This window comes from Bombus impatiens, unplaced genomic scaffold (genome assembly GCF_000188095.3).
Source record: "Bombus impatiens unplaced genomic scaffold, BIMP_2.2 scf_0102, whole genome shotgun sequence".
NCBI lineage: Eukaryota > Metazoa > Arthropoda > Insecta > Hymenoptera > Apidae > Bombus > Bombus impatiens.
In genome coordinates, this window is record NT_176521.1 from 330,383 (window position 1) to 351,699 (window position 21,317).

Consider the following 21,317-nt stretch of genomic DNA (forward strand, 5'->3'; position numbering starts at 1 on the left):
TGCGAGGTTGCACACGTATCTGAGTCGAAGTTTGCAACGTCCATTCTCTCGCTTCATGGTTAGTATGAAAATAGAGAGAAGGGATGTTCGGTGCTCGTACTCCCTACCCCATGAATGTTCCCCACTATGCGTGGTGTACCACCCCCATCCCTTCGGTTTCAGATAATTTCTCTGTCATCGTTGTAACGCCCCTTTGCGAAAAAGCACCTGCAGACGTTTGTGGCTAGTCGAAGAGAAACCGATTTTATTACATATTTCTAATTGTACCGTGAAACTCGAATATGTTGGTAATAAACGTGTAACCGAGCGATAAATAGTTTTAGATTAGGATCAGTGACGTAAGCTTCGTTTCATATTGACGAATCTATTTGTTAGAAACAAGGTATTAACTGTATGACGATTAAACGAATTTATTTGATAATTTTTGTGTCTTTTAACGTTTTGTATCTCAGCCGAATACTTCAGTTTGATTTTAGTTTGTTCTGTCATTTAATATACGACGCGGATGAATTCTCTTTGGATTTTATGTTAATCTTGTTGAATAACGTTGAATTGCCGATAGAGAGATTTATAAAAATCATGAACCATCAGCGAAGCGATTACTCGTTAAAGTTACTTTAGGGTATAATGCAAACTTAATATTATAAAATAACGATGTAAATTATTTCTGCTAAAACTGAATATTTTAACAGTTAATATTTTGTAATTGTGTACGTACATTGTGTATTTATAACCGTAGGAATTCATATCGCATATTATACATATTCGTCATCGAACAAAAACGACGTACAGTGTTTTCTAATTTATTAGATATTCTATTTTCCGCCTTTCGTTATTTTTCTTTTCCTTTTTTTTTTCTTTTTTATTGGTATCAGAATCTACCTATTGTACGTCATTATGCCACAATAAAATTTCGATACGAAAGCTTTTCTATTAAATATGAATGATCTGTGAAGGGTATGAATATTAATCTCGCAGTATATCTGGTGCATTCACGGTCAACCGCACATTGAACAATCTACACTGGAATTCTTTCCTCATCCATCTGTCGAAGATTTCAACCCTCGGGAGAGACTTACGGCTTCTTATCACGTATCATTGCTTTATTTTTTGTTGGTATTCTTTCTGTAAATCACATATCATTGGTTCATTTCTTATTGCTGTTCCTCCTACGATATTAGATTTGGAAAAATAATTTTTCATACGTTTACCACTGAAATTACATCTCTTACGACTATTATATTTATTGAAGTATTTATAATACCACGATAAAACAAATTGTAGTATACTCTATCAGTTTAAGTAGAATGTTATATTTTACAATTTAATAAGAATGTTATATTTTTCGTAACGCTCGTGTATATCAGATTTGTTCAAATATTGTCAATGCTTTCATCCTAAATATAAATTCATGTGTCTTTAAAGTTTGATACTATTATTAATTTCATTTATTCTTTTATTAGCGATTCACGGTAATTTTACTATTACAATTCCGTTGGATATTATTCTAAACATCATTCTCCTCGGAATAGAAAATTTTGGTTCAGCCGAAAAATAGCTTGAGAATGTCAAATTATTTAACCGAAAGAAAATGATTTAAAAAGAAGATGACCGTAAAAGAACAAAAAGTGTTTTAAATCCTACATCTTCCAGGTAGATGAACGATCGACATCCCAGCATTCTTTCCCCTTTTTACATTAAGATACAAATACAAGCAAATACTGAAATATAAAACAAACAAGAATATAGTACATAAACATAAAAATGGAAATACATTTTGATTTCAGTTATAAATCGTTTTGTAAGTTGTAAATACGTTTCAGTTATAAATCCGTGAACGAGCTAATATTGCAATAAAATTGTAATAAATACGTTTATTAACTTGAATAATTGTATGCTCGCCAAGCAAAATCGTTATATGTATTTGCAATAATCATAATGTTGACAATAGAAATCACGCGAAGGAAATTAGAGATAGCTCGATGTGAAGCTGGACATGCGCTTGCGCATCTTCAACGAATTCTCGTTGGTTCTTCTATAATTACATTGATTTCCATCTCGTCCCCGATTGGTTCGAAATCGGACTACCATTATATCACTCCACCGGCGAGTTATTCTGATAGGTAATTCTCACGCACCTAAAACAATCCAGATTACCATCGCAACACAGACAAGGTCGTTATTCATTGTGCTTCCGGCTAACATTGTCTACTTAAAAACTCCTTCATCTTCGCCTCGCTTTCGAATTTTATTTGAAATGAGCCGGTATTCGACTGTATTTTGTTTTTCTTCTCGAGGACTCATTTCGTTTTAGGACTTCTTCCTTGTTTTTTTTTTTTTATTACAGTAGTAAACAAAGTTTATATATTTCATATATAAAACGTGCTGTTTGCGTATTCTCGTTTTCAAACCCGTTTTCAGAGTTGAAAAGAAGCTTTCGACGAAAAGATGAAGTATTATTGGTTTTACTAATTTCTTCACGCACAACCACTCCTTTGTTCGCTATACTACTATTTTGATTCTACTATGGGCATTAAATTTATCATTATATTTCCCGAGAAGATTTTCAATGTATCAAATCGTCTAAATCTTCCATGTCGCACCTGCTCAGGAAGTCATCCAATGGATAGAAATGCAGAATTTATCATTTCTGAACAATATATCAACAATTTATGGACAGAAATATCAAAGCTAAGACTTAATTTAAAATGTAGCTGTTTGTGTTACCACTGAACGTGTTTTCATTAATTTCTATTTGAAATTATGGACAACTTAACAATTCCTTACTAACATCTGTAATATTTCTGTAATTTACCATTTTTTAACGACTAATTTCTAGGTTGCACAGAGTAGACGCTTGAAACATCGAACCCAAATTTAGTAGGTGAAAATAGGTGCATTTTGTATGACTTCTTCTGTTCTTAGTAAATTCATCATGCAATGTGGTATAGCATACATATAAGATATGTATAATGTGTCTAACTAATAAAAAGAGTTTCTACTTAGAGAACTACATATTATAGAAGCTCCATATTCATCATTGCGTATCAATACGTCTGGCTTGTAACAGGAGTTACTACTTAGAGAACTATAGAGCATCGTTATCAGGATTCAGTATGTTTCATTATTATCTGTTATTCTATAATTCTAAATAATTATGATTGGAGTTAGCTCTCTAATTTGATTCTCCATTCATTCTTCTATTCGATAACATTCTTCTTTCTGAAAATTCTTCTAACATAGTGTTGTTCGTCTGCAATATCATTTCATTATGCATAAAATAGTGACAGATCATATTTAGCATAGATAACGTATCACTGTATAAGTTTTTGGTACACGAATATAGCGAAAATAAATTTCAAATCAAAAGGAAGAAATTATAAAAAAAACGTTGTCACCATCCCTTGTGGGGATCGAACCCACGACCTTTGGATTAGAAGTCCAACGCGCTATCCTCTGCGCCAAAGGGACTTGGCTACGGTAAATTTCTATAACATCACACGTATATGGAAAATTTTTATTATAAAATTAATTTATAGTATTCTCTTTAATCTACTGTATTTTCAATCTATAAACTATTTTTTAATATATAACTTCGCAAAATTGCATGACAAAGTAGGATTAAAGAAACAGTTAATTGCATTAATTAAATTCCCTATAAAAAAGATTGTCGAGCATTAGGGATATTTTAGATAATCTTCTAAATTGTCAATAATTAATAAGTAAAACCTCAAACTCAATTTTTTTATTCTTCATTTTCGTTTTCTTTTGACTTGCAGAAACAATCATCGAATTTTTATCATCAGTTACGACAATCTTCCTGTATATACTCATATAGTAGATTTATATATACTGATAAAAGCGGGGCACCCGTATACGTAAATATATCTAATTGAAAAATTAATATTAAACATGATTAATTACCTATTTGACATTTCCTTGATTAAATAAATCAAGGAATTATCAAATAAAAAAGATGTGATATTAAGCTCATAAAGAGATATTGTTGTGTTTAATAGTAACTATGTATACTCTATTTTACCCTATGAATTACCCTATGAATTTCAATTCTTTAAAATTTATAATTGAATCAATGTACATAAGTCCACAAACAAGGATAAAATCTTTAATTTTTATTTCCATAATTATAGCTAAAAGATAATAATAATTCCATTATATTCCATAATATTTTCCATAATAATTAGCTAAACGATTTGAAAATATTTGGTAATTAAAAAAAAAAGTGTCGTTTAATATTAAATAAAAATAATAACAATTGCATAAAATAATATTTAGGAACAGATGTAAAGAAATTGAAAAAAATGAAAAAAAAAGTATATGTATTTTAATTTTGTAATTTTATAGTACACTATATAATTCCATATTTGACCACTGTGGGGCAGCACTTTATTTGTATATAACTCTCGGTCGAGAAACGGAACATTGTAAATCCGTAATGTTGCAACGGTTAGTGCGTAGAAATTCTCCATGTAAGTTTTATTATTGTAAAGTTATTTCATTAATCCCTTAAATGAGAAATCAATATGATGAATGAACGTACTATGGGAACTATCAGTTTGAGATTCTAATATGTTTTGAAAAATAGGTTACACAAGAAACCATAGTGTATCCAAAGCTATCTAAATTCTATATACAATGCCAATATATAGAATAGCGTCGTAGAAACTTATTATTGTGTCATAAACACCATTTTTCATATTTTATATGTTCTTGTTGTGTGACGAATTTGACTTTTACATATAAAAGAGAAATTTACACAAAATTTATTTTATATGTATATAAAATGGAAATATTAAAACAACGACAGGTATGTATTTATTGTTTGACGCTTTTCTTCTCTTTTCTCTAACTTTTTTACCTGATTCACTTGTATGCAATAATAATCTATTATTTTGTCGCTAATATAGGTTAGAATATTAAAAGGATATTTACTTTCTGTACATTTATATTGATGTCAAATTAATGTAACACATAGCAATAGATAAATTATATTATATATTGTATTAGAATATGTATTGTTATTATTAATAGTTTTGTATCATAGCTTATTTTACACTCACTTTAAATATGTCACCTATAAAAAATAATAAAATTTATTATTTCATAAAACTGAAAGTTATGTTATATATATAAATATATCATTTTAGAAAAAGAAAGAGGAAAGGACTAAACTTTCTATAGAACAACAAATACCAGATGTTCCAACATTGGAAGAGTTTGAATGTCTTCTCGAAGAATCTCCTACAAATTATCCCAAGGGAGAAGGCATTGAAAATATGGAAAGTGAATTACATTCTGCTGCGATTGACACTGAACTCTATGAACAACAATCTATCCAAACAACTACGGAAGAGACAGAAGGGTCACAAGTTACAAATATCAAAGTACTTAGATACTATTTTCTGCAATCAAGTATGTTTTGTTTCTTACAAATAATCAAAATGCATTTTCAATTTTAGAATGAAATTGATGTTAAAATTGGAAATGATCTGACATCATCATTGAATAATTTAGAGGGGAATATGGAGAAAGTTACAACATCGATTTCTATGATAGAAATAATTGATAATACATCTGATGCTCTTAATAATGGAACTGCAACATCAAATTTATCTCAAGCTACGTCAAATATATCAAATTCAAAAAATTTCACTCGTGAGAGGGAAACAAAGAATTTGAAACAAAAGAAAGAAAAGGAAAGAAACAATCAATCAGATTCTATCATAAACGAAATAGATGTCACGCATACTGCTTTTGAGGAAATTATGCCTTTCACAGAGAGCCAACTAGCATCATTATATGTTAATAAAGAGTTAGCGTCGATTGATATATTTATTTCAGAATTTGTTGAAGTACAACTTAAGAGTAGTACAATTAGACAGCAACATAAACTTCAGCAACTTTTAACAAACTATCTTCGTGTAAGGAATCATTTAATTATCAATTCTCATGAATTGGAAATTTTAAAAAAGTCCTGTAAAGAATTGCAAAAACAATTATGGTGTTTAGATAAAGCCTGTATTAGGGAAGCAGGAGAATGTCAAGATGGAAATCCTGTTTTTGCTATACATGAATATTGCACTGCACGTTTCAATCAGCAGGCATTTAGTGCATTAACTCGAAATTTATCAACAATAAAAGATTTATTATACAACACTCAATCATTATATTGTTATGAAGCAGAAATGTTCAGGTTTCAAATTGAACAGTATGTTCAAAGAGTTTACGACTCTTGTTATAAATTTGTAGAGTTTCCTTCTGGTATTGAAGGTGTAAATCTATTACCACTGCACATTTCTTCGCAAGCAATTCCACAACTAATGGAACTTAGGATGTGCATAACTATATTGTTTAATTTTCAAAGAAAATTATTAAAAGATGGGAAATTTGTAGCAGATACTAGAGAATGGCTTGAAAAATTAGTATCAGTTCTGTTGAAAATAGCAACTTGGCAAGATCATTTATTTATATTGAATCATATCTTGAGATGTCCTGGTGGGGTAATGAATTGGGCTCATAGCTTTGTTCAAGTTCCTATACATCCAGACCTTGGTAAATTAGGCGTATCTCCATTAAATGACCCATATTTAGATCATGTAGTAACCATACTGGCTGTAATACTACTACCTATTAAAGATAGAGATAAGTTCCTTGAACAGGTACTTGTATTGTAATTTACTACATGTGTTTGGATCATTACTAAATGATAATTAACTAATTCATGGTAATAATTTAGGTACAACAATCATTGGAAGATACAGCATCTAGTCCAGGTGATACTGTTTGGCTAATGTTGGATGAGGAAGGAGAGGAAGATGAAGATATAGCTAATGTTGGTGCAAACCTATTTGAAAGTGACCTTATTTCTTTACTAAATCAAATTCCTTTTACTAAAGTATTTGAACAAGTGCTATGTATTCGGTATAAGGATGATTATTATCAGAACAAAACTTACATTACACATTATCATTTGTTTCGAATGTTTGCATTTTTTACAACTGTTATTGGACTTTTAAAGCAAGGTTTAAAAACATACGATTCTCCAAGATATAGACAATTAACCAAACGACTAAGTGCATTAATTAGAGATATTGTGCAATATGCTAGTGATCAATGGGAAGAATTCGATAAAAATCAGGTAGTATTACTACTTTGTTAAAAATATTTTAATATATAAATTTGAATTTACTTTGTATAATACTAACTCTTGAATTTCTATCTTACAGAATACTCATGCATCAGTATTGATAAAACTTCAACTTGAATTTGATTGCTTTTTTTTAAAAGCCGTTTTGTGCATATTTTCGTCACGTCGTTTGGGGGCGTGGCAATATTTAGCTTCTATGCCTTATCATGTAATATCATCCAATAACTTATGGCAAATATTTTATATTTTACACTCTGGTTGTACACAAGTAGATATGTACGTTACTAATAAATGTATTTATGGTATGTTATAATTCTGCAATAAGAACAATATGAATATTTTTAAAATTGACTGTTGATAATATAATGTTATGTTATTAACGTTACAGATTGGATAAATGAATTAAATTCTTCACAACTTCGTGCAAAATTTGAAGAAAAGTTAAGTAACATGCCAGGAGATGAATCATATTTTCTTTTAACAACCTTTGCTAATATGGCTTTGGCAAGGACCGATAAGGATTATGATTTTGTAAGAACAACGACAATAGATTTGTTTCAAGTATGTATTATTATCTGTATCATATATGTATAATTTTTAGATATTTAAACATAAGAATAATTTACAGATAGGATTTCTTAGTGAAAAAACACAAGATTCTTGCTCAAAAGATGCTAGATCTCTTCTGTCAAATTTAACAAATAAATATCCTTCATTGCTATCAGATATCTTACTGAAGTTACGAGATAATTTTGTATCAGCTGGGAAGGTATGAAAAAATGTTATTACATGCTTCTATAAATAAATATGTCTAAATGTAATTTTATTAATTTTAGCTAAGTTTATATTTATTTACTGACTTAAAATTACACAAATGGGTACCACATGAAAAAGATATAGTTATTCTTTCTACATGGTTGAATCAATATTCATTAACATCGACTGAGAATCAGTTAGCCCGTTTAATTCTTACTAACTTAAATTGGGGATTTAATGAGTAAGAATATAATTTTTAACTGAACTAAAGTTTGTTTATTTAATATATAATGATAGTTTAATTTCTATGTCTGTTACAGAAGTGGTAACTTATATCTTCCTATTGATTTACATAGACGCATAGCATTATTAACTGTTGAGCTCACCATGAAATATGTACCTGATTCTTCTGTCCAAAATGCCTCTTTATTGGTAGAAGGTGTTAAACAGGTATAATGTGAAGATTCCACGCCAATACTTATTTAATGAAATCAATCTTGATATTTATGTTATATTAAAATTTACAGGTTTCAACAATGATAAGACCTCAAACTGCTGAACATATTTTTTCATTATGGGCATGGGATATGATTTCTAAGCTTAGATTACACCAACTTGATCAAAGTGAGACACTTTGTCATTATGCACTTTCGAACCTCACTGCAGCATTTGCTCATGTACCAGACATGGACTCTGATTCATGCTTGGAAATTTTGGTCACTGGTACATTAGAAAAGCAACCTATTGCATGTTACGTGGCAACAATCATGACGTTATGGGGCCATTCTATACCTTTGATATGTTCCAAAGGATTTGCCCAATTAGAAATATTACAATATCATTGTAAATACGAACAAGTGCTTATATGTTTACATCATATAATACCTTTATTTTTGGGATGTATGGATTCATTATTTAAGAATGATAAATTTATTAGTCTTGTTATTTCTCTAATTGCGGCCGATAGATCTTATATGAAAGTCGCTAAAAGCCTTATAACAGCCGACTTTCCAGGAACAATATTGAAACAATTTTCAAATATGATACACTCACATTTATATAATTACAAAAAGTAAGTAAACATGTTGAATACTGATACTGGACAATAATATTTTATTTACAAGATGACATAATTTGTTATAGATATCGTTTGCAGACACCAAAAGATTTTGTATACCTATGGTTAAATGTACTTGTACTTATACCAGATTGGAATAAAGACCAAAGCGTAATGTATCTAATGGATATAGTCATCAGTGCTGCATTTTTTCATGTGGATGCAAAATCAATAATGGATCATATGTTTCAGAATCTTTTCTCTGTAAGATCTTTATTGCAGTTTTAATTACGTTAAATAATTAGAAATATTAAAATATCGGTTTTAAACAATTTAACAAATTACATTATACTTATTCCTTTAATATGTTGTTATAATGTATTTAACTTAAATTTGAATTTTACTTTTAATTGAGGTAATATTTCTATACCTTATATTGATTGAGAAATTATATCCATCTAACTAGCTTGCCATAGAGGAAAATAATGAGGTGCGGTTTTTCCTTTTATTTAAAATATATGCTAATTTGTTTTTATGAGACCAATCTAATTTTATTTATATGCAAATATATATATGATACTTATATTGTATGTTTGTATTAAATTTGGTTGTGATATAAAAAATTTATTTAATGAATTATTTTCAGACTACGTCTAACCGCAATGTGATGACATCATTTGGCTCATTCTTAAATTGGGCAACTGGTTCTTCAAATTCTGTTAGTCTTTTAGGAAAATCTACTCAATCTGTTTGGGTTGCTTATCAGGTACTACTAACTGAACAATATAACAGAGAAATTAAAACTGGGTTATGGCATGAGATTTTAAAGGAATTGTCAGCACAGCCTAAAATATCATTAGATTCTGCTATGAAGGTACATTTTATATAATATTTCATATAATTCTTGAAATTTTGCATAATGTAAAATATATATATATATCTAATATCTTTTTAGCGAGCTTGTGCAATTGTAAAAATGCAACCATTCGGAGCAAATGGATTATCTATATATCGTTGGTCACAGCAAGCACTAGATACACCTATAGGACATCCTATTCTTCCTCTTTTATGGCAAAACTTTTTTGCATTATTTCTTGCAAGAGCCCCGTCAATGTCAGGGTTTGTTTTACAAAAAGAGAATTTACATGTTTTATAGAAGTATGAATTTAACGTTTTATAGAAATAAGAATGACAATGAAATTATTTTTCAGAGTTCATCATGGTGGAATTGGTGAAAAATTTTTTGAAGGCATGATTAATTTAAGTTACTTAAAAAAATTAAAAAAACGATTACACGATACTACTACATACTTTCAGTTAAAAGGAGAAAAAGAATTAGATAATGGAGTGCCAATCACTGATGACAGACGAGCATTTTATTCTAATGCAGCAAAGTATGTAACATTAGATGTAATGTATATAAGACTTATAAGAAAAACATGATAGATTTCTGTTCTTATAGGCTTTATAAAACTTTAAGTTTGTGGCTTGAAGAACCAAGATTACATGAACCAGGTCTTTATTTACCAGCATTACCTCCACAATATATGTCACAAAAATTAATATTACTCGTTCAGGATAATTGGGTAAAAATTTTAATTCGTTTATTATAAATACAGTGTGATAGAATATGATTGATTATATTGTTTTTTTAAATAGACGCCATGGTTAGAATATATTGATTATTGGGCAGTTCAGCGAAATCAAGAAATGGCAGTTCAAGAATGGGAGCGTACATGCTGTAGAAATCAAGAAAATTTCGATCAGAAGGGTAGAAATGTATCAATCTCACCTCCTAAAATGGATGAACCATTGCAAAGAATATTTAAAAGATTGACCACATATAAAAGACCTGTTTCTCCATGTTATGATCACCAGCACACACATCTTATTGGTGCAACTAAAGAAACTGTATACAATGCTGACTTAGTAATACAACACGCTGTAATGTGTTTTGAAACAATATTAGAATATGTTGAGACTTATAATTTAATGCTTCTTGAGCATACTGCAGTGAATTCTAGCTTTTTGGAACTAGTGCCTACACTTTATAGAGAAAATGAGAATCAAGTAACATTACATGCGTTATGTGATCCAGCACCTCCAAATCAGAAACACTCTATATCAGGAACACCACCTACTGTGCACTGCGCTGGTCCAGCAGTAATTACAATTAAGGTAAAAACAATAATGTTCTTCTAATTTTAAATATAAAATTATTTATACAACATTGTAATATTTAGGTACCTGAAGCTCACATGAGTGATCCTATTGATCACATGATAACACAAAATAGAGCTGAATATGAAAATTTGTTGATAAAAGCTACTCTGCCGCCATCACATATGCTTATTTCCATATCTGTTTTTCTAGACCATTTAATTGGGTGTGTATAATACATATTATATCTTTAAGATATATAATAATGACTTGAAATTTACATTAATATATATATATGAATTAAATATGTAAATATATTATTATTCGTTTTAGAATGTTGGAACATGAAATAGTTGTAAATCGAACAAATGAAAACACAACGGCATTGTACAAAATTCGAGAAAGTGGAGTTAAATTATTTTATTGTTTTATAGACCATTATACAGAAGAAGCATCAATTTGCCCAATAACAAAACAACTTATGACTACTTATTTAGAAAGATTAGGGCAGGTCCGTATAATTGTAAAATTAAGAGAAATAATTTTAATAGGTGAATTATTAATATGTAATATCAATTCTAATAGATATTTATTAGTGGAGAAGAAACTCAAGGTCCACAATTATTAAGCACTATTATGCAGAAACCAAACCTTGGTGGTTTACTTGGACCTTATTTTACACCTGTTGCTGGTAGTGCTTCAGCATTTTTACAAATGTATCACACTGTTGTAGAATTTTCTATGAGTACAAAAGTCGATCTTTGTTTTGTATTATTATCAAAAGTAGGTTATTTTCTATTTTTTTATTTTTATATGTTTACATAAATATCATAATCTTTACTTTTATTTTCCCTTTAGTTTGATGTGGGAATCTGGTTAAATTATAAGCGTCCAAGATTAAGCGAGCGATCAACGTTCATACACTTAATATTTAGAGCTCTTTGTGATATGGGTCTTAATCCAGATGAAACGAAACTGGTACTACATGAGGTATTTATAAATTTCATATTTTATGATTACATGTATTACAAAGAATTTTTATAACATGTTTTGTTTGATAAACATTTTTTTATAGTTATTTAGGAATCATCTCCGACTTGTATTATTACATGAATTCCCAGAACATTATGGTGAAGTTCTGAGTGTTGTATTAAAAAATAGTGAAAGGCAAGATTTATCACTAGATGTTTGGCGAGATTTACTAGGAGCACTCAGCGGTAAATCAAAAAATGCGTTTCCAAGTTATTCTAAAATTAGGGATGAAATTCGTCATTATGCTACTGAGCAAAAACTTCTTTCTCGACAAGAGGTTTGTGTTTTCAAGCATACAATATTTTACACTTATTTCTAATTCGGAATTTTTTACGTAAATTTGAAATAAACATATATTCTATATTTTATTACAGATATATGATACAGCTATATTATTAAAAAGACATTTTACGCAAGAACGTTTAAAATATGGTCTTTATGGATTATATCCAAAATATAGAATCTACAATGAACCTTTAAGTACATTTCTTGGTATGGTAGGTCATGCTCTTGTTGCACTTACTCTTCAATCTGATAGAGGTTCATTAGGAGACCAATGTAAGTATTTCAACCATACATCATGTATGATATTTGTAATAAATATAATTATTGTATTTTATAATTATTGTATTTAAAGTGTGTGAGAAAATATGGCCTGTCTTAAGTGAAATGTATTCACCTTGGGTTGCACCGTATCGGACACAAGATTTAAGAGAACCAGCTGCCGCATGGATTCAACAACTTACAGATGATCGATCTGTTTTATTACCATGGATTGTAACAGATGGTCCATATGCTAACAAATTTGTAGCAATGTTTGTTGAATGTGTTCGTTTTATTATCGATATTTTGCCAGCATCTAACAAGATACTCTGTTTCATCTGGCAGTTTTATGTTACCAATTTTGCACATGATTCAGTTAAAGATCATATTCTGAATGTTATTCATGGCAACTTTTTATCATTGCCATGGGATCGTTTCTATCCATCTGTAAATGATGTGGAATTGATGGCAAAAGTAATTGATCAAAATTTACCAGATAGTCACTTATTCCTGGGAAGCGTGTTTACATGTGTAAACTGGCCACTTTGGATAAATGACTTATTAGCATCACATCCATTAACTCTCATAGCGAGAATGCATGTTTGTTTATTAAATCTATTGGTAAAATTATCTACTGAACCAAACGTTAGACAGGTAATTAATTATATTCTTCACAGTCTTTGTATTCATATATGCAGAGGTCTTAAACTCAAATAATTAATAAAATGATCAATATCAGCTTAAGAATACGTTAATGTATTAACAATATATTTCAGACTGATAAAGTAATTCAGTTAATTATGGATACTGAAAAACTTTCTTGGCATTTATTAGATGCATCTGCCTATGATCCAATAATTCGTTGGCATGCCATGAACTGTGATTCAAGAGTTGTTCTCTATTCTTACAATGAGCAATGCCATCCTATAGATGTTGCTGTACATAAGTATGTATAATAATTTTATTTTATTATCTTAATTTTATTTACAAATTACATATTCTGTAATAAATATGATGTAATAGTTTGTTAAAGGTGGCAGCAGGCTATGATCCTGTTGTAGGTCATCTTTACCCAGCTATAGTAAGAAAGAGACAGCTATATATACACTTTACGATAAAATTATTAATTGCTTGTACAACACGATACAAACCTTTATTATCTACAAATCCAAAAGTATTCAACAATACATTATCAAAAATGCTAGATGATATGGAAGCTATTATCATAAACAGTAAATATGACACATCTATATAATTTAAATTATTGCATATATCTAGAATTATTAAAGAAGTACAATTAAAACAAAAAATAAAAATCTTTAGCTGTTCCAGAATCCCAACAAATTACAGAAGCAAGTTCACTAATTACTGAATTATTCTGTGTTATGAATCAACATGGGGTTCTCATGGAACATCTTCGCACTAGCTGGACATTGTGGCTTTCAAAAAGAACAGCTAACAATCCAATTCTTATGAGTATACTTAAAGTTGTTGGAACAACAGTTACTTCACCAACTATACTTGGAGAGTTAATGGAGGCTGCATTAGAATCATATTTTAAATTTAATTGTATGTAAAATAAATATGAGTATAGTCAGTTATACATTTTTTAACATTTTGATTTGTATGGCAGCATCTGAAGAAGTTTCACCAACTTGGGCTTCAGTTTTAACAATTTTCCAATCAGTAATACCTCGACGACCACCATTGGAGACATTTTTAATTTCTGAGGGAAAGCTTCTTACTTTGTACTTTATTTTACTTAAGCGACTTCCATTATGTCAAGACATTAGAGAAGAAGGAGTGCTTCTTATAAATTTAGTTGACTGGATTTCTGCTATTAAGCCAACGTAAGTGTAAATTATTAAAAATTTCTACATTACAGTATGCCTACATTTAATTTAATATTTTTTTTTTTAGGAATATAAATGAAGAAAAATTACCTCTTTTTTGGGCTAAAACTTGTGAATTAGCATATAGACAATGTCAATATAATAAAAATACTAAAACTGCTGCTAGAGCTCTTAAAGGCCTAGCACGTTCGTTATTAACGATTGCTGATGATAGTGCACAGGGATGGGGGATATTAGGAGCTATTGGCCTTAAAAAAAATTCCAATCTGTCAATAAGGTAAATTAAACAATTTTATTACATAAAATATTAACATATATGTTATTCTATCTTGTATAAAATTTCTTTTATATTTATATAGGTGCAAATTTTTAAGTCGCGTGATAGGAGTGTATTGTTTAGCTCAATTACCTGAATCAAAATCAGATCAACAAATAGTAAGATTTACACCTGATTCCCCTGGAGTGGCATCATCAAAAACATATGAATCAAATGTATTGGAAATCCGACCTAGTACAGAAGCTATTAAAGCTATGCAGGCTTTAGAAGGACTTTTATTGAATAAACAATATGTAACGCTTACAGGAGACATAGAACGATCTATTAAATTAATTAGGAATCCTGCTAATTCTTTGCACAATGCAACAGTTATTCTAGGTGTATTGACAACAGAGCTTTATAATCAAAGGTATTTGCATGTTTTGATAGATTAATGTAATATTTTTTGACCAAATTAGAATGAAAATGGCCAATTGTAATTTTATATTCATTAGTTTATATTTATTATTTTTTATTGTATAAAAATTTAAAGCAGTCCATCTTTTGCATAAATATTGTAAAGAAGTTTTGTAAACTTCATAAATTCCTCATAAATCTAGTCATAGATATTTGATTATATCTATTGCTGATTATCTAAATCATTATGTATTAATGATTATTTAAGCATAAAAATTACATATGTGTATATAACAATTTGTATGTATGTATTATGTTTATATACGCATAAAATTAATATGTCTGTAACAGATCTATGTATTTAAGTATTTTAATTATATGATAATTTTATGATTAAAAATAGAATATTAAATTGATAAATTAAAGTTTATTAATTTATAAATCTTTATACATGCATTTTACGCGTCAAGTGGAGTATAAAAATATACTGAGTCTCATCTGAAAAATGAAAGTACAGAAGTTCACAAATTAATTCTCTTAATTAGCTTTTTTCACTAATGAAGATTTGTTCGATTTGCTATTTATTTATTTATTAAATGAACTTCAGTTACATTTCTGGTCTAGAAGCTTAGTCAGCCTTACAAAGAAACAGCAAATAGAATAAATTTTCGAAACACTATCATCCCGTAGCGATGAGAAAGTGGAGCTAGTCCTATCGCTATGTTTATCGCTCAATATTGCGTTCTTTGCCTACGAACAAGCCATGTGTTGTTATCTATTCGTACAAGCGCCAAGTTGCTGTTGCTTCCGTCTTCAATAGATGGTAGCACATGGCTTATCCGCAGCCAAGGCACACAATAGTTGCGATAAGAACGGCTATGTGTACTCGTATCATATAAAGAGTGTAACATATGTACCGAGTGAGGCAAGGAAAGCGAGAATGCGGCAAAAGCAGCAATGACGATTAGTTCCATTTTTTCATCACTACGTAGTGATAATAGGAATACTGTCCATAAATCGAACAAATTTTCATTAGTAAAGAAAACACATTAAGAAGATTAATTTATGAACCTTTGTGACTGAGTCTTCTGAATTAAATCCTTAGCTTTTCTTTCTTTCTACATTCGTTCTAACCTACGAAATGCATGTATAAAAATTTACAAACCCTATATCTAAACACTTATTCCTAAACACCATAAATGTATCGCATTAATACTATATTATTTATTCAGATCATTATACATTGAATTAAAATTTGTAATATAATAGCAAGTTAGTTATATTTTGTGGACAAATTGTATTACTTCTATTTCATAAATGTGTTGTTTTCTTTTCAATTACTAATTAATAATACTATTACATAGAGGAAGGTCGTTGACAAGTATAGTTAAATAAAATAAAAAAGATATAAAAGAATTTCATCATATGTTGCAAGTAACTTATCTGTTCAATTTTCTATCATGCAATAAATAAAAAATAACATTGCTAAATGTAATGTTTCCTTCCATTTGGAACTTATTAAGTTAATAACTAGTTAACTTTGACTTTGCTCATTAAAAATATACAATGTTTTTCTTACAAAAAATTCGTTATCTGCATCTACATAATAGAAAGGATACTTTTACATCATTCATAAAAATCTCATTATTAATCAATTTACAAATATACTAAATTTTTTCTAAATATCTTAAATGTTTTGTACACTCTCAAAAAGTTCACAGCATCAAGAATAAATAATTTAAATTGATTACACTTAACACAATTATCTATGTAATATGCTGCTTATTAATAACTTTTTCTAACCCTGATTAGGACCTGGTCCATGAAGTTCAATAAAACTTTCCAAAGAACGTGGTACATTTCCATAATATGACAAATTGTAAGTGTTCACGACTTTTGCAGCCATACACTTTAATGATAATTTAGTTTGAGTCCTTAGTATTATTTCTGCTACACCTGTATAAAGATAAGATCAATATATTATGTAAAAAGTCTTATTTTTAAATATTTTATATTATTTTTCAAATTTATTTAAACAGACCTGTAGCGACAGCATCATACGGAGTTTTCCCATTACTATTAACTGTATCCATATGCGCTCCAGCTTCTATAAGATCCATGATAATGGAATGAAGAGTCATAAAATCACTGCAAGGTTTCAGATATATTATAAAAACATTTTTCACTAAAAAAGATTTGGCTTAATAAAACAATGTAGCTAACTGTACCTAACAGGTTCCCTATAACTAACAATAATATGTAATGGTGTATTCCTTTCATTGTCCATTGCATTTACATCAGCACCACAACATATAAGTAGCTTAGTCGTTGCAGCGCAAGGAAATCTGTAAGACGTTCGCAATATTGTATTTATACATATTGTATAAAGAACAAAAAGTAAATTTCAGATTTCTTTTCATTTTGAAACTAAAATAATAAAAAAAGAGTGTTAATAATACTTTATTAACATTATCTAATATGAGCAAAACTAAACTCCATTTATCTATCAAATTTCACCATGATACTTTACTTTAAAAAAAGAGACTTATAAACATACTTGCAGACATGGTTAGTATGGAAATCATCCACTAGAGTGGCAGCATTTACGGCAAGATGCAGTAATGTCTGGCCATCCTTTAAACGTAATTGTAGAGCACAGAGTTTATGAACTAATTGATATGCCTTATTTTTATCTTGTTCTTCATATTTACTCTCATTCAATGTTAAAAGTTTTGTTAAAATCGTTAATATATACAATGTAGTTGTAATATTTGATTCCATCTCCTCCTGCAATTTTTAATTTAAGAAAGTTATTTCATAATATATAATTCAACACATAAATCAATTTTTTAGCTTACAATATGTTGTTCTATATCTTCCTCAGAATCAGGATTGTTGAGTTTAGATTTATTACGAGTAAGTTCTGTTACACAAGCTTCTAAAACATTCAAGACTTGAGAAAACTCAAGATCTACTCCTACATGTATCATTTGTGAAAATACCTACAAATAAGATTTAAAAAAAATAGAACGAATTATAGGGAATATATAAAATTGTTTAATCGGATCATTTAGTGGATAAATACCTGCGCAAACCTTAAAAGATCTTTTACAACTGGTATATTGTTCAGTTGCTTCAAATATAAAGCATGAAGCCAGAGATCTATACATCTATCAAATCTAGCACTATCTGCAAAAACTGCTCCTCTGAATATAATATGATGTGGCACTTTTGGGTTATGCTGTCCTAATATTAATAAAATAATAAAAATAAGCAGGATAAAAACAATAACAAAAGAGAATTATCCTATCAATGTTTATTGAATTAAAATTGTAACCTAGTATCCTCTCTCGAATAACCAATGATTCCATATGAATAGCATTTTGATTATTTCTAATACTTTTCAATTTTTCTAGAGTATCACATTCTTTCCAATTATCATATGCTTTTATACTTTTACCTAATTTTTTATAAATAATATTATCTGGATCTCTGAATCTGTAACAACAAGAATTAACTAGTTGTTCCTGAATATCATTTTTCTAAAATTATAAATATTTTTTACCTATGTTTCATTGCTTTCCATAAATATTTATAAGCTTTTGTTAAACAATAATTGCGCTCATCATTGGCATAAGAAGCTCCAAGAAGCTCGTATGCTTCAATTGCTTCTTCTCTAGTAACTTTTACATATTTTATTAAATATTCTACGACTTCTGCCCTAGTTCTTTCTGCTGCTGCTATTAATGGTGTCATTCCTCTAACATTCTTTGTCATATTTGTCCCATATTTCAATAACTCAGATATTATATTAGTATATCCACGTTCAGCTGCCAAATGTAATGCAGTTGTATCACAATTTGCTTTTTCATTTGGATTTGCACCTTTTTGCAAAAGAAAAGTCACCTGTTGTAAATATAATAAAATTGCTGAAATTGACATTATAAGTTAAATAAATAATTTTATATTATTCAAGTTATAATGTTATACTTACTATATCTAAATGACCCTTATGTGCAGCAATCATTAAACATGTATTATTGAACTGATTAAAAATATTTATATCTGCATTATGTTCTATTAAATATTTGACAATATCTAATCGTCCATCAAAACAAGCTGCCCTCAAAGGGGTAGATAAGCTTTTAGTAGGGTGATTAACATTGGCACCAGCTTTTACTAGTATCTTCACAACTGTCAAATGTCCTGCACCAGCAGCACACCATAGAGCAGTTGCCTTTTCAATAACATATCCATCAAATTTAACTGTTCCTTCCTGTTCCAAATCAGGCTTAAATTTATCAAGTAATATTTTAACTACTTTATCACGGCCATATCGTGCAGCTATTATTAATGGTGTACAATGCTGACCATCTTCTTCCAATACTTTTTGATTAATCACAACATTTACCAGTTTAGCATCTTTGCTACTGAGAAGATTATAAAGAATAATAGCCATACCATCTTTAGCAGCATAATAAACACGCGTTAAAAATAGTTGTGATATTTGCGTTGAATCTTCATTTAATTTAATATTTTCCATTTTGTGTAATATTTTCTTTCTAAGTTCCTTTTAGACGTTAAGCGTGATATAAAAATAGATTTATACTAATATTCTTTTCTTATTGAAATTTGTCGATGTCATTCTAACCTCGAAACTTTCATAATATACATACATACAATAAATTATAAGAAAACCAGAAAATTTTTCCGACAATATATAATAGTACACTGATAATCTTGTATAACAACAACGTTCAATATTAGTTATAATCTTGTTTACTACTATTACAATCACTTTTACTTTTACAACTGCTTAATAATTATTTTCAGACTTTCAATACATATTACACTATGCAAGTTCTATTTTAAAATCATCTTTACTTCATTTTTAAAATGAAAATTGAAATATACACATTTATTTTTTTATTCACCTACATAATAATTGACACTTTGTATCAATTACGATAAAATTTAAAAAATAAACAAACAATACATTAATTTTAAAATATACGAAAAATTTCATTTATCAAAGTTTGCAATTTATTACAAGATTTAAATATTACATATATATATATATATATATATATATATATATATATATATATATATATATATATATATATATATATATATATATATATATATATATATATATATATATATATATATATATATATATATATATATATATATATATATATATATATATATATATATATATATATATATATATATATATATATATATATATATATATATATATATATATATATATATATATATATATATATATATATATATATATATATATATATATATATATATATATATATATATATATATATATATATATATATATATATATATATATATATATATATATATATATATATATATATATATATATATATATATATATATATATATATATATATATATATATATATATATATATATATGTAATATTTAAATCTTGTAATAAATTGCAAACTTTGATAAATGAAATTTTTCGTATATTTTAAAATTAATGTATTGTTTGTTTATTTTTTAAATTTTATCGTAATTGATACAAAGTGTCAATTATTATGTAGGTGAATAAAAAAATAAATGTGTATATTTCAATTTTCATTTTAAAAATGAAGTAAAGATGATTTTAAAATAGAACTTGCATAGTGTAATATGTATTGAAAGTCTGAAAATAATTATTAAGCAGTTGTAAAAGTAAAAGTGATTGTAATAGTAGTAAACAAGATTATAACTAATATTGAACGTTGTTGTTATACAAGATTATCAGTGTACTATTATATATTGTCGGAAAAATTTTCTGGTTTTCTTATAATTTATTGTATGTATGTATATTATGAAAGTTTCGAGGTTAGAATGACATCGACAAATTTCAATAAGAAAAGAATATTAGTATAAATCTATTTTTATATCACGCTTAACGTCTAAAAGGAACTTAGAAAGAAAATATTACACAAAATGGAAAATATTAAATTAAATGAAGATTCAACGCAAATATCACAACTATTTTTAACGCGTGTTTATTATGCTGCTAAAGATGGTATGGCT

General features: G+C 28.3%; 2 protein-coding genes and 1 non-coding gene across 6 annotated transcripts; 1 reads left to right on the plus strand and 2 right to left on the minus strand.

The window, feature by feature from the left end:
- Positions 1 to 3,398: 3,398 nt before the first annotated feature.
- Positions 3,399 to 3,471, minus strand: TRNAR-UCU. The gene has a single exon. It is a non-coding gene; the product is annotated as a tRNA-Arg (tRNA).
- A 957-nt stretch (positions 3,472 to 4,428) lies between these two features.
- On the plus strand, positions 4,429 to 15,330 carry LOC100748513 (ectopic P granules protein 5 homolog). 3 transcript variants are annotated; one of them, XM_012394855.3, is made up of 30 exons: positions 4,431 to 4,828; positions 5,169 to 5,405; positions 5,481 to 6,680; positions 6,758 to 7,159; positions 7,248 to 7,470; positions 7,557 to 7,729; positions 7,797 to 7,937; positions 8,005 to 8,165; positions 8,245 to 8,374; positions 8,452 to 8,996; positions 9,068 to 9,245; positions 9,448 to 9,471; positions 9,628 to 9,855; positions 9,937 to 10,100; positions 10,193 to 10,375; positions 10,444 to 10,567; positions 10,641 to 11,159; positions 11,225 to 11,367; positions 11,475 to 11,652; positions 11,727 to 11,924; positions 12,000 to 12,131; positions 12,217 to 12,450; positions 12,548 to 12,731; positions 12,811 to 13,370; positions 13,493 to 13,662; positions 13,740 to 13,948; positions 14,040 to 14,285; positions 14,350 to 14,566; positions 14,637 to 14,846; positions 14,929 to 15,330. In XM_012394855.3, exons 1-30 carry the CDS (start codon positions 4,805 to 4,807, stop codon positions 15,278 to 15,280), a joined length of 7,689 nt encoding a protein of 2,562 aa, XP_012250278.1. In that variant the 5' UTR covers positions 4,431 to 4,804; the 3' UTR covers positions 15,281 to 15,330. The 3 variants fall into 3 exon arrangements, with proteins under 3 accessions (XP_033174423.1, XP_012250278.1, XP_003486297.1); XM_003486249.4 differs by lacking the exon at positions 9,448 to 9,471; XM_033318532.1 differs by lacking the exons at positions 14,040 to 14,285; positions 14,350 to 14,566; positions 14,637 to 14,846; positions 14,929 to 15,330 and having other exon boundaries at positions 4,429 to 4,828; positions 13,493 to 13,654; positions 13,740 to 13,787.
- Positions 15,331 to 16,444: 1,114 nt separating this feature from the next.
- Positions 16,445 to 20,127, minus strand: LOC100748631 (protein fem-1 homolog B). Of its 2 annotated transcripts, XM_003486250.4 has the most exons (9): positions 19,237 to 19,785; positions 18,808 to 19,148; positions 18,580 to 18,740; positions 18,328 to 18,488; positions 18,101 to 18,244; positions 17,800 to 18,029; positions 17,471 to 17,587; positions 17,284 to 17,390; positions 16,445 to 17,198 (listed from the first exon to the last, which is right to left on the minus strand). In XM_003486250.4, exons 1-9 carry the CDS (start codon positions 19,783 to 19,785, stop codon positions 17,041 to 17,043), a joined length of 1,968 nt encoding a protein of 655 aa, XP_003486298.1. In that variant the 3' UTR covers positions 16,445 to 17,040. The 2 variants fall into 2 exon arrangements, 1 of the variants encoding a protein (XP_003486298.1); XR_001102833.3 differs by lacking the exon at positions 16,445 to 17,198 and having other exon boundaries at positions 17,471 to 17,669; positions 19,237 to 20,127.
- Positions 20,128 to 21,317: the final 1,190 nt, after the last annotated feature.

Coding starts and splice junctions, on each gene's coding strand:
- LOC100748631 (XM_003486250.4), bottom strand. CDS start 19,785: ATGGAAAATATTAAATTAAATGAAGATTCAACGCAAATATCACAACTA. Junction 18,030..18,100: donor AAGATATAGAACAACATATT/GTAAGCTAAAAA, acceptor TAAAAATTGCAG/GAGGAGATGGAATCAAATAT. Junction 17,588..17,799: donor CATACTAACCATGTCTGCAA/GTATGTTTATAA, acceptor AACGTCTTACAG/ATTTCCTTGCGCTGCAACGA.
- LOC100748513 (XM_012394855.3), top strand. CDS start 4,805: ATGGAAATATTAAAACAACGACAG. Junction 7,730..7,796: donor CGACAATAGATTTGTTTCAA/GTATGTATTATT, acceptor AATAATTTACAG/ATAGGATTTCTTAGTGAAAA. Junction 14,567..14,636: donor ATTTCTGCTATTAAGCCAAC/GTAAGTGTAAAT, acceptor TTTTTTTTTTAG/GAATATAAATGAAGAAAAAT.